The sequence below is a fragment of the Hemitrygon akajei genome, chromosome 3 (assembly GCF_048418815.1).
Source record: "Hemitrygon akajei chromosome 3, sHemAka1.3, whole genome shotgun sequence".
NCBI classification, from domain to species: Eukaryota; Metazoa; Chordata; class Chondrichthyes; order Myliobatiformes; family Dasyatidae; genus Hemitrygon; species Hemitrygon akajei.
This window is the reverse complement of record NC_133126.1, coordinates 162,322,506-162,339,935: the sequence shown is the minus strand read 5'-3', so window position 1 is coordinate 162,339,935 and position 17,430 is coordinate 162,322,506. Positions and strand designations below refer to the sequence as shown.

The 17,430-nt window shown below is 39.2% G+C and overlaps 1 protein-coding gene across 2 annotated transcripts in view; it reads left to right on the top strand.

Annotated features, from left to right (window-relative positions):
• cops7a (COP9 constitutive photomorphogenic homolog subunit 7A) overlaps nt 1–4,362 on the top strand; it is a 46,458-nt gene extending 42,096 nt beyond the window's left edge. For both annotated transcript variants that reach the window (XM_073041188.1, XM_073041189.1), the window contains one exon: nt 3,454–4,362. In XM_073041188.1, coding sequence (XP_072897289.1) covers nt 3,454–3,612 — 159 coding nt within the window. In that variant the 3' untranslated portion in view covers nt 3,613–4,362. The remainder of the gene's footprint in view (nt 1–3,453) is intronic.
• Nucleotides 4,363–17,430: the final 13,068 nt, after the last annotated feature.

Genomic DNA, 17,430 nt, shown 5'->3' with positions numbered 1-17,430 from the left:
ATTAAATTATTGTAAATCAGTCATTTGTACTCACCCTCATCAACATGGAAAACACTCGAAGAAAAGCATTGTGCTGCCTTTATGGCAGTTATTTAGTTTATAATATTTTCGCTTAGTAATTCATTTGTTAGTAATTTCTAGTTAAAGTTAGAAGTGTTTTAACTATATTTGTTTTCTGTACTACATCCCGGGATGCTATGACGTCACACCCGGTTTCGCCGCGTCTTGTGGGAAATACCGGTTTGCGATAAACGGGAAGGTGGGGGGGGGAGCGGCATTAGATCTGAGCGAACGCTGCTTTTAAGTTAAAGGCGATCAATAACTTTTCCTGGTAGGCTGCAGTATATATATTTTTTACCAGTCGTTAGGAGATATTGGAATGTTGTTCAGTAAAAAAGTATACGCAACGTAATTTGTGTTACCGATACGTATGTATATTTAAAAGTAGCCGCGTTACAGGCACGGTTCGAAAAAAAGCATTTGCAATTTGTATATGTTTATGTTACCATATGGATTTAATTAAAAGTTAAAAAATCCTCACGTGTAATATCTTTCTGTGTAAATATCTCGTATTACAACGTGGGACACCTGCGGCCGAAAATCCGGTGCGGCCTGTACAAGTACAAAATTGATTTTCCTTCTAAAATTAGAGCCAGCGGCTTTTAATCAGGTGCGCTCTGTAGTGCGAAATCTACGGTATTTCAATCTATCCCAATTTTTATTCCTAAATCTTTTTTTGATTCCTTAGACTCTATTATTTTGTCATATCTGTGGAAGAATAAGCGCTCTAGAATTAATAAAATCCATCTCCAAAAATCTAAAACAGAGGGTGGCATGGCTTTACCTAACTTTCGCTTATATTATTGGGCAGCTAATATACGTTGTGCTACCTTTTGGTCTTTCTTCCACGGCCAACCCGAGTGCCCTAATTGGGTGGCAATGGAGTTGAGCTCCACTAAAGAATTATCTATCTCTGCACTTCTTGGCTCTGCACTCCCTAGTAGTCTGTCCAGATTAATAGCTAATCCTCTTGTTAGACACACTTTGCGTATATGGGCTCAGTTTAGGAAATGCTATGGTTTCCATGGTTTTTCCGTTTCCAGCCCTGTCGCACATAATCACCTTTTTTTATCTACTACGTACGATTCAGCATTCCATGTTTGGTATAGGAAGGGCATTAGACATTTTGAAGATCTTTTCATTGATAATCGCTTCGCTTCTTTTCAGCAGCTCTCTGTTAAGTTCAATCTGCCCAATGCTCATTTTTTTTAGATATCTCCAAATTAGACACTTTATTGCTCCTTTAATTCCTAACTTTCCTGAAATGCCTGCGAAAAACACTATGGACTTATTTCTTTCCATTAATCCACTAGGTAAAGGTTTAATATCAATTATTCGAGATAAATTAGCAGCCTTACGACGGGCCCCTGTGGATAAAATTAAAATGGCCTGGGAGCAGGATTTAAATACCTCCTTATCCGATGAGAGCTGGGACTCGATTCTCAAATCGGTTAACTCAACCTCTCTTTGTGCTCGCCATTGCCTTTTACAGTTTAAGATTGTTCATAGAGCCCATATGTCTAAATCTAAACTATCTCGATTCTACCCTAACATTAGTCCACTCTGTGATAAATGCAAGAGGGGCGTGGCCTCTCTCATCCATATGTACTGGTTCTGTCCTAGCTTGGAGAAATTTTGGAAAGATGTCTTCACTACGTTATCGTGTATTCTGAATCAGCACCTAGAACCAAACCCCTTAATTGCTTTGTTCGGTTTCTGGGGCGAGACAGATTTACGTCTGAGTCCGACCAAATGCCGAATATTATCCTTTGCCTCTCTCCTGGCTAGACGCTTGATCCTCCTTAGATGGAGAGATGTTGCCCCGCCCACTCATGCTCAATGGCTTAACGACATTATGGCCTGCTTGGACCTCGAAAAAATTCATTATTCAGTTCTTAATTCGGATCTAAAGTTCCATAAGGTCTGGGGACCTTTTATCGAGTACTTTCATAACCTTCCTCTTGACTAGGGTTTTTTTTTCTTTTCGGTCCCTTGCTTTCAGCTCCCTTTTTTTTTTCTGGTAGTAGGCATTATTATCCTCTGTTGCTAAGTGTATTCACAGTCTGGGAGTTTGATTGTCCTGATTTATACTCTCTATATTATGTTGTGGTTGGTCTGGAGTTGTTTTTTTTTTGTGTTGTGGGGCTTGGGGAGGATACTAAGTTTACTTGTCTTCAATTTAGGTGCTTTTTTGTCAAATTCCCTTCCTTTGTAGCATATTGTCATTGTATGCTTAATTTTGCACTGTATTAATGTTCCTCATTGGGATTTGGGGTTTTTAATTTGTAAAATGTATAGAAAAACTAATAAAAAAAAGATTAAAATTTTTTTCCATACACCAGTCTAATCTCTCCTCAGAGCAACCTATTTATTCTGATATCCATTTCTAATATATCAACACCCTTCTACTTTCTTGCCAAACTTGCATGTTTATCACACATAATAAAGCATGGTAACAGCCTCTTGGCTAATTCTTACATGCCAACTAAGAGACCCATATCCCTCTACATCTTTTCTCACCATAAGTATTTCCAAATGTAAACGTATTTGTCTCACCTACTTCCTCGGCCAACATGGCCATCACCCTGTGTTGTTCCACAGTTTCCCCTTAAATAATTACTCTCTTGCTTTAAATCTGTGCAGATTATTGATTTAATCTCCCTGATTTGGGAAAAGTGCTGAGACAGCTCATTTTATCTATGCCCCTCTCGGTTTTATATACCACATCCCTCAATCTCCTGTATTCCATGGAATAAAAGCCCCAGCCTATCCAGTCTCTCTTCATAACTCAAGCCCTCCAATCCATACAGCATCTTTCTGAATTTTTTCTTAACTCTTTCCAGCTTGATGACATCCTTCCTATGGTATGGTGAACAGAACAGCACAATATTCCAAGAGTGGCCCCAGCTCTTGTACTCACTGCCCTATCTGATGTGGGCAAGTGTATCCAACATCATCTTCACTACTTTATCCACTTGTGTCACCAATTTCAGAGAACTATATATTTGTATCCCTTGTTCTCTGTTCTACACCACTCTCTGGGGCTCTGCCTGTTACAGTGGAATTCCTGCCTTGATTTATCTTACCAAAATGCAACCCTTTGTAGGTGTCCTGGTTAAATCCAATTTGCCATTCTTCACCCCCTTTCCCAGCAGATCCTTGGATAACCTTCACTGTCCACACTACCACCAGTGTATGTATCTCTAATTTTGTTTATGCTTATCTAATAAGCATAATATGCAGTCTATTTATTATAATAATATTAGGATGAAGTTACACAAGTCTCTGTTTTTCTATAAAACCCAGAAAGATTTAATTGCTTCCCTACTCAATGTGGTTTCATGCTCATCCACAGGAATACTTTGAAAATTACAATTTTGTTTTGTTTTAAAGGTGGCAAATATAAAGAAGACTTTGAAGGCAACTGCTTCTACCTCAGCACAAGATCCTGATCAGCATCCTATGGATCGTGATACTCCACAGCTTGTTGAACAACGTCCATCAATAAAGAAATTGTCAAAAGCTAAGAGTTTATCATCTAGTCGTCATTAGAACAATATATTTTCAGAATTATCCAGGACTCTTAAGAAAACTGAGAAGAAATGAAAATACAATGAACAGTGCAATTCGTCTCATAAACAACACTTGAAAAAGATTTAAGTAACTTTTCCTGTGCTTTTGAAATCTTTTTGTAATATATAGCTTTTTTTTTAAGTAGGAATCTCAGGTGACTACTGAATCAGACTTTCTTATTAAAGAGACAAGTTACAAACTGACTTCTGAAGAGATGTACATGCAATAAAGCTTAATTATTCACTTCAGTGAGTGAGAAGCCAAAATGGTATGGTGTAGGCAGAATACTACAAAAATTGCTCTGCTGTGGTTCAAACATTTCTAGTACTGGTAGGTTCTGAAAATACTCTAGTAGGAACAAATAACATGTATTTTATCAAAGACTTAAGGTCAAATCTTGTGTGCAATAATCTCAAAATGCTGCACTAGAAAAGAGTAATGACTGCCCAAAACACATTATTAAGATAAACACAGGGGTTCATTGTAGTTAATTGTGTCTTTGACAATACAGTAAATATTTCAAAAATTTGTTTTGAATGCCAATTCTCAAACTGAAGTTGCTAACTGTAAAAACTGGACACTGCCATCTGAAGCAAATTGTGTTTTTGTAATAATTAGTAATTATTCGGATAGTTTGTGGATATGGAATCATGAGTTCTATTCCAAAAATGTGGTTGTTTTTATTCAATGAAAACTAAACTAATTTATAAAACATGATTAGAAATTTAAGAGATGATATTTTGTTAGTGATTTATATCTCAAGTCATTCTGCCCAGTTCAATCACTCACCAGGAAAATAACTAACTTTGAGATTTTGCTGGTAGAAATCAATATGAAACTTAGTATTGTATTTAGCACTAATAATCTATCCTGCAAGCAGTCTGCTCACTGGATTTACTAACTTTATTTCCTTAACTTTAATCTGTAAAAGTAAACACGTCCTTTTGTTTGGTACATTATTCATATCAGCATGATTGAACTCATTTTTTCAATTGGAGTAGACTTCAATTTAGTGAGTGGACAAAAGGAATCAGTTAAATCTAAAATAAAATTAGAACACATGGAACTACTTAGAAGGTCAGGCCACATCTACAGTGAGAGAAACAGAGTTAACATTTTAAGCTGAAGATGCAGTTCAGAGTATTCTGTAAGACTAGTATCCTGCAGTCAGCTGAAGGAAATTTAAATATATCTGAGAAAGATTGTACTTAAATAGGGCAGTTAAAACATAAAACATTATTGAGTTGACATGTGGCTCCTCAAGACCGCAGTATCATACAAGGTCTAATCTAATTGACCATTCAATTCTTATTCCTTTATTGATTCTTTCAGTGTCAGAAAATCTACTGATTTCAGTTAAGAATGTCCTCGGGGTCTAACCATCCACAGCTTTCTGAAGTAGAGTATTCCAAAAATTGTCTTTTTCATAAAGAAGTTTCTACACATACTGGTATTTAAAAAGGTGACCACTTAGCCTATGCCTGTTCGCTCACACTTCCAGATCCTCTGCTGGAAGAATTAACCTTGAGCACATGTCAGTTTTCCTCAGATTCATCTTTGTCTTTATGTGATCACCTCTCATTTCTAAATGTCTTCTTGTGGCAATTTGATCATTCTGGCTTCCAATCTAGTACATCCACACCATACAGATTCCCAGATGAAACACACTTGCCTTTTTAGGTATAGAGGCCAAAATTATGCGCTTCAAATGAAGGCTTACCAAAGCTTACAATCTTAGCAAGACTTACCTTTGTACTTAACCCATTGAAATAATGACCAACATATTACATCCTTCCTCTCCCAATTGCACCCCTTCCCCAATATCTTTCCAAATATGCATATTGCATACCCCGTCTCTAGTGTTTTCCCTTGCAACCATAATAAGTGTTGCACCATTTGGGAACTAAACAGCTCATCCAGGTGAGCAGAGGCTCACCTACACCTCCTCCAATCTGATTGTCTGCATTAAAGGTACACAAGGCAATCTTGTGGAGCACCTGTGTTCTGTCTGCAATGGGCATCTCAAGTTACTGGTTGGATGTTATTTTAATTCTCATTCCCACTTGTGCACATTAATTGGTCTGTGGTCTGCCTTCTCCGTTGCTATGGATATTCCAAATGAAAAATAGAAGCTTTCAACCCAATGTTCTGAACATTGAATTTTCCTATTTCTGGTAACTCACGCACTATGTTCTCCCATACACATTCGCCTGTCCACCTAGTCTACTACTTCCATTGTTCAACTGTCCTGTTCCCGCTCCTCCACTTGGCTCCTCACCTGTTACACCCATCACCAACAAGGTTATACACCCAAATACTGGCAGTAGTTCTTTCCTTTTCAGTCCTGATGCAGGGTCTTGATCCAAAATGTCAGTATACACCTTTTACCTCCACAGATGCTGCTTGATCCATTAAGTTCTTAGGCTTTTACTTTTGTTCCGGGTTTCAGCATCTTAAGTCTCTTTTATTCTTGTGGCCAAAGTAATGTTTTATATAGTTGTACCATAACCTCGGTGGCTTAGTATTTTATTCCGCTTGCTCAGATTAAATTAAAGCTTTCCTTTATTTGTCGCATACATTGAAACATCGAAACTTGCAATGAAATATCTTGTTTGTATCAAATCAAATCAGTGAGGGTTTTGTGCAATTCTCACTGGAGCAGAATTAAGCCATTTGGCCCATCTGCCAGTTCATCATGGCTGATCCATTTCCTTTTCAACCCCTTTCTCCTGCCTTCTCCCCATAACCTTCCACACCATGACTAATCAAGAACCTATCAACCTCTGCCTTAAATACACTGAATGACCTGGCCTCCACAGTCATTTGTGGCAACGAATTCCACAGATGCATCATTCTCTGGCGAAAGAAATTCCTCCTCATCTTCATTCTAAATGGATGTGCCTCTGTTCTGAGGTTATGCCCTCTGCTTTTAGACTCCCTCACCATAGGAAACATCCTCTCCACATCCACTCTTACCTGGACCTTTCATCATTTGATTAGATCACTCATTCTAAATTCCAGAGCCATCAATCGCTCCTGATCTAATAATGCTTTCATTCCCAGAATCATTCTTGTGAACCTCCTCTGAACCCTCTGCAATGTCAGAGATCTGCTCTTATATAAGGGGCACAAAACTGCTTACCGGACTCCCAAGTGAGGCCTCACCCATATCTTAATAAAACCTCAACATTACATCCTTGTTTTCATATTCTTGTCCATATGAAATGGATGCTAACATTGCATTTGTCATCCTCACCACCAATACAACCTGCAAATTAACATTTAGGGAATCCTACACAAGAACTCCCAAGTCCTTCTGCACCTTGGATTTTTGAATTTTCTCCCCGTTTAGAAAACAATCTATGCTTTTATTCCTTTTACCGAAGTGCATGACCATACACTTCCCGGTTGTGTATTCCATTTGCCACTTCTTTGACAACTCTCCAAATCTGTACAAGTGCTTCTGCAGCCTCCCTGCTTCCTCAACAATATCTGCCCCTCGTCCTTTCTTCATCCGCAAACTTGACCATAAAGCCATCAATTCCATCATCCAAATCATTGATGTACAATCTAAAAAGAAGCAGTACCAACAATGACCCCTGTGGAACACCACTAGTCACTGGCAGCTAGTGAGGAAAGGCTCTATTATTTACGCTGTTTGCCTCCTACCGATCAGCCAATGCTCTATCCATGCTAGTATAAGACCATAGGCTCTCCTTGTTAAAGGCCTGAAACTCCAAGTACACAACACCCACCGATTCTCCTTTGTCTATCCTGCTTGTGATTTTCTCAAAAAATTCCAACAGATTTGTCAGGTATGATTTTCCCTTTAAGGAACCATGCCCTCATGTTTGTTTTTAGATTGGCTTTGCTTTCCTTCTCTGCCATGGTTCTTCATGGAATGTATCTATCCTGTGCCTTACAAATTGCTCCCAGAAACTACAGCCACTATCATCCCTGCTGGTGTCCGCTTCCAATCAACAATGCCATCTCAATTAAGGGTGAATTCTGTCATATTATGATGACTGCTTCCTTAGGGTTCCTTAACAAAATCCAGTTCATTACATAACACCAGTGGGCTCAACCATTAGCTCCTCTATAAAGCCATCTTGTAGGCATTCTACAAATTTTCCCCCTCCCCTCTCCAGAACCAACCTGATTTTCCTAATCCACCTACATATTGAAATCCCCCATGACCATCATAACATTGCCCTTTGGACATGCCTTTTTCTATCTCCTGTAGTAATTTGTGCCCCACATTCTGGCTACTTTTGAAGGCCTGTACATAACTTCCATCAGGGTCATTTTACCCATGCAGGGTCTTAACTCTACCGAAAAGGATCCGACATCTTCCGATTCTATGTCACCTCTTTCTAAGGATTTGATTTCACTTTCTACCTAAGGAGCCACACTACTCCCTCTGCCTACCTACTCATCCATAGCATGCTCACAACTTACTCACCCTAACCCCAACCCTAATTGTACATCTCTGGAGTGTGGAAGGAAACCCACATGGTCATGGATAGAATGTTCAAACTCCTTACAGACAGACAGAAATCGAACCCCAATGATCACTGGCACTGTAAAGCAATTGTACTAACCAATACACTACCATGCAGAGAAGTATTTCTGCCTTCTCAACTACCTTATCTATCTGTTCTGCCACTTTCAGAATTCTTGGGCAAGGACACCAAGGTCCCTTTATAACTCACTCAGTATTCCCTTTATTAGGAATAAAGGGAATTAGGACAATAAAGGTCATTCCCTTTATTGTATATCTTAGTTTTATAAAACTTTCCAATATGTATTGCCTCATAATTTGTTCAGAATTAAACTCCAACTATTTATCCACCCACTTTACCTAGCTAATGAATATCATTTGTAGCCAAAGGCTGCTGTTCTCACTGTCAACTGCAAACTTACTTTTCACACCACCTATGTTCACATCCATATTGTTCATGTATATCACCAGCTGTGAAACTTCCAGTCATAAAAAGCAATCCTCTGATATATCACCAAGCTAGCTTTGGATCTGCACTCAGTGGTCACTTTAGGTACCTCCTGTGCCTAATAAACTGGCTACTGAGGACTGTACTGTATACGTGTGTAGTCTGCTGCTGCAGTACTTAAATGTTCGACGTGTTGGACTTTCAGAGAGGTTCTGTTGCACACTCAGTAAACTCTAAAGACTTGTGTGTGAAAATCCTCGGTGATCAGCATTTTCTGAGACACTCAAGCACCAACAATTATTCCACGGTCTATGTCTAATCACATTTCTTCTCCATTCTGAAATTTGATCTCAACAGCAGTTAAACCTCTTGACGTAGCGGCATGCTTTTATGCGTTCAATTGCTGCCACATGATTGGCTGATTAGATATTTGCATTAATAAGTATTAACTTTGGTTCAGTGTTCACCAGTGAAAAGGACCTTGGCAATTATGGGGATGACTTACAGCAGACTGAAACACTTGAGTGTATAGACATTAAGAAAGAGGATGTGCTGCAGCTTTTGAAAGGTATTAAGCTAAAGTCACCAGGACCGGACAAGACATGCCCCAGGTTACTGTGGGAAGCGAGGGAGGAGATTACTGAGCCTCTGGCGATGATCCTTGCACCAGAGGATTGGAGGTTTGCAAACGTCGTTCCCTTGTTCAAGAAAGGGAGTAGAGGTAACCCAGGAAATTATAGACCAGTGAGTCTTACTTCAGTGGTGGTGGGCAAGTTGTTTGAGAAGAGCCTAAGGGGCAGGATTTATGAACATTTGGAGAGACATAATCCGATTAGGGATAGTCAGCATAGCTTTGTCAAGGGTAAATCATGCTTATGAACCTGATTGAATTCTTTGAGGATGTAACAAAACATTGATTAATATACAGCTGTGGATGTAATGTATATGAATTTCAGTAAGGCATTTGATAAGGTTCCCCATGCGAGGCTCATTCAGAAAGTAATGAGGCACGGGATCCAAGGAGACCTTGCTTTGTAGTGTTACGAATGAAGGGAGCAAAGTCGCCCCCCCCCCCCCCTTTTGAGAATCGCAAAAATTATTTCGGGTCTGATACCCAGGAAATGAGAGAGATACACATCATGTCAGTAATGAGAGGGAGAGACGCAGGATCACAGCAAAGGCAGTTGTTATAGACAACGCAGAATACACACAAGGTGGAATGTTTCCTATTGACAAAGAGAGAGATTACTGCTATTGTCTCTTGAAGGAGGAATTGTGTATTGAGTACTGTACTATTCATTGAAACCCATCAGGGGGCAACCAGAGTGGTCTGGTTGAGGGATTGCATCATCCCAACCTGATTGACATCTGAGGATAAAAGTTGGGTCTGGGGAACACCCCTCAAACGCACCAGGAGAAAATGCTACGAGACCGGTGGGGGCTTGTGTGTGTGTCCACCCTTGCTTGGGTGACTAGTCCTCCACGGAACGGTCTAGCTAAAGGACAGATACGGATCAAGATCGTAACAAGGAAATTCGGCAAGTTTTTTTCTCTCTCTCTCTCTCTCCAACAATTGCCACAGGTGATCAGCAACGACTGCAGCCTGTATGAACTGAACTGACCTTTATATTTCCATCGGACAATTCATTATCCCCTAGACAACGATAGAGCTTATTTCTTATTGATTAGTATTTTACCCGCACTTTTAGGTTTAGTATTGATGACGTATATTATCTGTATATTTGCATTGATATTATTTTTGTGTATTTTTACTAATAAATACTGTTAAAAATAGTATCATCAGACTTCAACGGCTACTCCTATCTTTGCTGGTAAGACACCCAGTTATGGGGTTCGTAACAGTAGATCCAGAATTGGCTCGCCCACAAAGGGTGGTTGTAGATGGTTCATATTCTGCATGGAGGTTGGTGACCAGTAGAGTTCCACAGAGATTGATTCTGGGATCTTTGTGATTTTTATAAATGACCTGGATGAGGAAATAGAAGAATGGGTTAGTAAGTTTGCTGATGACACAAAAGTTGGGGGTGTTGTGGATAGTCTGGAGGATTGTCAGAAGTTACAATGGGACATTGATAGGATCAGAACAGGGCTGAGAAGAGGTAGATAGAGTTTAACCCAGGTAAGTGTGAAGTGGTTCATTTCAGTAGGAGTAGGTCAAATTTGAAGACAAAACATAATATTAATGACAAGACTCTTGGCAGTGTGGAGGATCAGCAAGATCTTGGGGTCTGTGTCCATAGGATACTCAAAGCTGCTGCGCAGTTTGGCAGTGTTGTTAAGAATGTGTATGGTGTGTTGGCTTTTATCAACAGTGGGATTGAGTTCAAGAGCCGTGAGGTAATGTTACAGCTACTGTATATAAGATAAAGGTGTATAAGATGATGAGAGGCATTGATTGTGTGGATAGAGGTTTTTCCCAGGGCTGAAATGGCTAACACAGTGGGCATAGTTTTAAGGTGCTTGGAAGCAGGTACAAGGGGGATGTTGGAGGTATGTTTTTCACACAGAGAGTGGTGGCTGTGTGGAATGCACTGCCAGTGAAGGAGGTAGAGGCGATACAATAGCACCTTTTAAGAGACTCTTTGAAAGGTACATGGAGCTTAGAAAAATAAAGGGCAATGTGGTAGGGAAATTCTAGGCAGTTTCTAGAGTAGGCTATATGGTCGGCACAACATTGTGGGCCAAAAGGCCTGTAATGTGCTGTAGATTTCTGTTTCTATGTACAGGTGTAACTAATGAAGTGGTCATTGTGTGTAATTTGTTGGATTGCCCTGCATCCCTGGGCTTTTTTGGATCCATCTCTCATATGGAACTCTGCCAGAGGTCTAATTGATTCATGTCAACAGCACGACCCTTGGACACCTCGTCAAGAAAAAAAAAACAATCAAGTCAGACAAGACCTGACCTTAACCCTGCCTCTCCATCCCATTTCCCCCCCCAATAATTACCCTTGTACTGATATTAGGCTCAATAATATACAAATATCTAGTTTACTCCTGCTGCCCTTTTTGAATAAAGATATAACATTCACTGTTTTTCACTCATATGGCACCTCTTTTATGGCAAATGTTAAACACCAGAGATTCTGTAGATGGTGGAAATCCAGAGCAACACACAAAATGTCGACTGTTTATTCCTCTCCAGAGGTGCTGCCTGACCTGCTGAGTTCCTCCAGCGTTTCATGTGTGTTCTTCTGTAGAAGAGAAGTTTTGAAAAATTCCTGTCAGACCCAGCAATCTCCTCTCTAGTCCCCCATTGTAGTCGCAGTCCAATTTCATCAGGCTCTGAGGATTTATGCACCATTAAGTCTACTAAGACCTTTTTCTTCTTAATGGTAATTTGACCAGATAGACCATTAACTCTATGTTTGGCAACTATCTGAAAATGATTCATTCAATTTGTGTTTCTCAGTGATATTTCCCTCCAGACTTCCAGTCTCAAATCTGGTTGATGAATATTATTATTTACATTTTTTGCAATTTTGACTAATTTAGGCTTATCTGCTTCTTAATGCCTGTCACCTCTGAATCTGACCTATTCACTCTGGTGTCCACATTCAAGAAGTCTGACATTTACTTTCACTAAACTAAACCTTAAATTTTAAATTTATTCCTTGTATTGAAATCATTTTGTGGATTCAACTCTTTTTAAAAAAATCTTTGTAATTCCTTATGGCAGTGAAACCCTCCAAGATATCTGTGTGTACCCTTTCAATTTTAGTCTCTTTTGCATTGTCAAGTTAAACATTGCCTTCATATTGAAAGTTACACAATTCTGGAATTATACTCTTAAAAAAAAAAATAGGATTGCCCCAATCTGTCTCCTCCCTTTAAAACGCACAACTTTAAGTTTCTCTTTATGACTTAATATTAAGACCATAAGATATAGGAGCAGAAGTAGGCCATTTGGCCCATCGAGTCTGCTCTGCCATTCAATCATGGGCTGATCCAATTCTTCCAGTCAGTCCCACTCCCCTGCCTTCTCCCCATACCCTTTGATGCCCTGGCTAATCAAGAACCTATCTATCTCTGCCTTAAATGTACCCAGTGACTTGGCCTCCACAGCTGCTCATGGCAACAAATTCCACAGATTTACCACCCTCTGACAAAAGTAATTTCTCTGCATCTCTGTTCTAAATGGACATCCTTTAATCCTGAAGTCGAAACCTCTTGTTCTAGACTTCCCTACCATGGGAAATAACTTTGCCATATCTAATCTGTTCTGGCCTTTTAACATTTGGAATGTTTCTATGAGATACCTCCTCATTCTCCTGAACTCCAGAGAATACAGCCGAAGAGCTGCCAGACATTCCTCATACGGTAACCCTTTCATTCCTAGAATCATTCTTGTGAATCTTCTCTGAACCCTCTCCAATGTCAGTATATCCTTTCTAAAATAGGGAGCCCAAAACTGCACACAATACTCCAAGTGTGGTCTCATGAGTGCCTTATAGAGCCTGAACATTGCATCCCTGCTCTTATATTCTATATCTCTAGAAATGATTGCCAACATTGCATTTGCCTTCTTCACAACCCACTCAACCTGGAGGTTAACCTTTAGGGTAACCTGCACAATAGCTCCCAAGCCCCTTTGCATCTCTGCATTTAGAATTCCCTCCCCATCTAAATAATAGTCAGCCTGTTTATTTCTTCCACCAAAGTGCACGACCATACATTTTCCAACATTGTATTTCATTTGCCACTTCTTCGTCCATTCCCCTGAACTATCTGAGTCTCTCTGCAAGCTTTCTGTTTGTTTCCTCGCTACCCACTCCTCCATCTATCCTTGTATCATTAGCCACCAATCCATTAATCCCATAGTCCAAATCATTGACCATACATCATAAAAAGCAGTAGTCCCAACACTGACCCCTGTGGAATCTGTGGACCCCTGTGATATTATTTAATAATCTGCTGTACACCTCCTTGAGACATTTTGCTGGTTGATATTTTCCATGCAAGTACAAACTATGGTTGCAGTTAGGGAACATTTGACATCAATAACGTGACACATGCATCCTCACAAATTAAATTTATCAAAATTTACTAAAGCCTGTGCTGCAGCAATAACAGCAGGAGACTGGTAATTAAGTGCTTACTACAAAGCTCCAAAGCTACGTGTATTGGAACAGTTGACTTAGGGTGAAGGCAAAAAAAACATTCTTGTCCCGATTGCTTCCAAAAGTAAATTAGAACTGAGCGAAGTAGAAGAAAGAGTTGTAATATCAAAAAAGATAACGTGATTCTTCAGACATATTCAGGTGAGTACCTATTAAAACAATGTGCTGGTAAAAGGGAATGTTGATTTTTAAAACACCTGACTAATCAGTGGTCAGTAAAGTTGAAGATTGACTTTGGAGATATTTTCTTCGAGCACCATAAATGAATACATTACAAAACAAAATAGGTTTGTAGTCCATTTATTTGGGAATTGAAAGTAATTGTGAGGAAACATGGGACATTCAAAACATACGAGCATAACATGAATGAAATCTTCATGACTATGATGTGGCTGGAAATTTTAGGATTATAGCTGAATGTAACTTAGGAGGTTATTTGTAATGAAAATGGAGGGACTCATTTGAAAATATTTGCCTGAGAAGTTTTTGAGGACTTACTCATTTCATTAATGAACTGTTTAATTAATATTGTGACATACACTCAATAGCCACTTTATTAGGTACAGAAATGGAGCCACGTACCTGATGCACCATCAATAACTCACTCTGAGACGTAAGAAGCGAGATATCGGCTTTTATTGACTGGAAGAATGAACAACACTACATCCTGGAGAATGAGGCCTGGCACAGGCCTCAATCGCCTTTACACAGGGGTCTGTGGGAGGAGCCACAGGAGCAGTCCAGACAGGTATATGTAGTTCACCACAGTACCTCAAGGTAGCCCACCCACCTCAAGGTCCAACATGTTTGTTTATTTATTTATTTATTGAGATACAGTGCAGAATAGGTCCTTCCAGCCACACTGCTCAGCAACCCCCAAATTAATCCTAGTCTAATCACAGGACAATTTACAATGACCAATTAGCCTACCAACCAGTACGTCTTTGGACTGTGGGAGGAAACCAAAGCACTGGAGGAGGCCCACCTGGTCGCGGGGAGAATGTACAAACTCCTTACAGGCAGCGGTGGGATTGAACCCTGGTCACTGTTACTTTAAAGCGTTGTGCTAAATACTACACGACCATGCCACTCTGAACATGTTCAGAGATGATTTTCTGCACACCACTGTTATTTCAGTTACTGTCACCTTCCTGATTGCTTTTACCTGACTGGCCATTCTCCTCTGACATCTCTCATTAACAAGGTGCTTTGCCCACAGAACTGCTGCTCTCTGGACGTTTTGTGTTTTTTTTAGCACCATTCTCTGTACATTCTCGAGACTCTAGTGTGAACATCTCAGGAGGTCATCAGTTCCTGAGATACTCAAACCACCCCATCTGTCACCAACTATCAATATACAGTCAATTTCACTTAGATCACACTTCTTCCCCATTCCGATGTTTGGTCTGAAAAACAACTGAACCTCTTGACTATATTTGCATGTTTTTAAAAATAGAGTTGCTGCCACATAATTGGTTTATTGGATATATGCATTAATGAGCAGGTGTACAGTAGTACACCTTAAAGTAGGCACTGAGTGTATATACTGTATTTAGGGGAAAAACACCTCCTTTGTATGCTGTCTTCAAAACAGAGTTGCCATACATAAAATTGATTCCATGTCTTAATGCTCTTTCAATGTGTTTTTATGCATAAAATATGGGATTTTTATAATGAAAAGCATTATCTTTTTACAGTGGAAGTAGTATTAAGTAAGTTTCTTCGTTAAAATTAGGTGTGGACAATTTTCTTATCACAGCAGGTTGAAACACATTAATTTTGCAGCTATCACAGCAATGCTTGATGGCTGCTGGGGATTTGATGACTTCTTCAGACAGGACTGTCATCATCCTTTCTTAAATTTATGTTTTCTCTCTCAATAGGATTGCTGTAAAAGACCAAATATTTCTTTCTATTATAATTCAGTACCATATGGCTAATGATGTTTAGGGATGTTGCATGCAAATATTGTCTGCAATGACTCTTTGAGAATACTGTTCCTTGGTTTAGTGAGGATTTTTATAACTAATTGTCTGCTGTTGCACTTAACTGTGTTTATGCCTTTGAATGAGAAGTTTGACATGAAGCCACAAAATGCTATAGAAAAGATGAGTGTGCAGTGAGACAAAATGTGCAATTGTCTATTTTTCTATAAAAAATTATAAGCCCCAAGTAACAAAAGAATAGGGGTGTCCTAATGTGTCTAGCAAAGGCTAGAATGCAAATATAGCAAATAATTATGAGAACATTAATCGTGGGAGGAATTGAATGCAAATGTGCTTCAGTTACATGGAGCAATTGTGAGATTACATCTGAAATACCTTTGTGTCATATTTGTCTCCTTTTCAAAAGAAGATAAGAATGTACTTGACACAGTTCATTGGGCTACTAACTGGAATCGGGGTGTTACTGAACGATGGAAATTTGGATGGCTAGGCATGTGTTTTTACAGCAGTTTGGAAGAAAGAGAAGGGATATTTGAAATATCCAAGATTTTGAGAGGTCTTTACATGATTTGGAGAAAATATTTCAACAGTAGTTCACTATTAAAATGGGGGGAGGGTGTTATCATGTATTTAGCGGATGTGAGATGATTGATTTTTTTTCTCTGTTAATGAGAGTTTAGAACCCTTTTCCTTGAAGGGTGCTAGAAGCAGAGCCTTTGAATATTTCTGAGGCTGAGGTAGGTAGGGTTTTGATAAGATAGGGGTGAGAGGTTACCATGGGTAAATGGGAGTGTGGTGTTGAGATTGTATTCTGATCAGCCAGAAACAAAGTAGGCTTCAAATGCTCCTAGTTTATGCATTGTGAGTTCAATTCCCAGGATTTCAGTAGAAACATTTATCTGGATCTTCAGGGTGGTATTAAAAACGTCTATGAAATCAACTTATAAAAGTAAACCGAAACTTTTAATTTGCTCTTGACGGAAGATGGCACTGTTGAAGATAATACGTTTCAGTTGAAACATAAAGCCTAGACACTGTCCGCTTGCTCACTTGGAGTAAAGACTACCACAAAGACTATTTCCACAAAGAGCTATAAGTATGATCACCGGCTTTCTGGCTTTTTATAAATTCATTGATACATTAACACCCTGCTGTATGAAAATCGATTCCTGTTTACCGCAAATTAAAACATCCTGTGAAAGGCCATATACAAATGCAAGTCCTTTTTTTTCAAACAAGTTACAACAAAGGGTATGAATCCTATTTATAGCATGTGTTTTTATATGGATTTCTGTATGACTTGGCTACAAATAGCATACATATGAAATTGTCTCATTGTCATTTGGAGCAGCAGTATTTTCTGGTCACTTCCTATAACCTTCTTGGAAGCTACAGGATTAGGAAAATTTACATGGATATTTAAGAAGAACAGTATTTGTATTAAATTAATTTGTGCATTGGCCACAATGCAGTTCCACTCGGGTAGTCAAATCTAATTTCAGTCATGCAAAAGAGATTACTTAGTCTATTTCTAATGCCTTTCTCCCTGTAGAAGTCACATATCTATTTTCTATCTGTACCATATTTTATGTTGCACATTTATTATTATGTTTATTACGGGTAGCTAGTCACATGGGTTGGGGCGTGGTAGAAGCAAAGAGCTTAGATACAGTGCTTTGTTTTTAGTTCAGTCTAGTTTGTGTTGAGTTAGAGAGTGAGCCGGGGTGATATCTGTTTGCTGAACGCTTAATAACACTTCAGT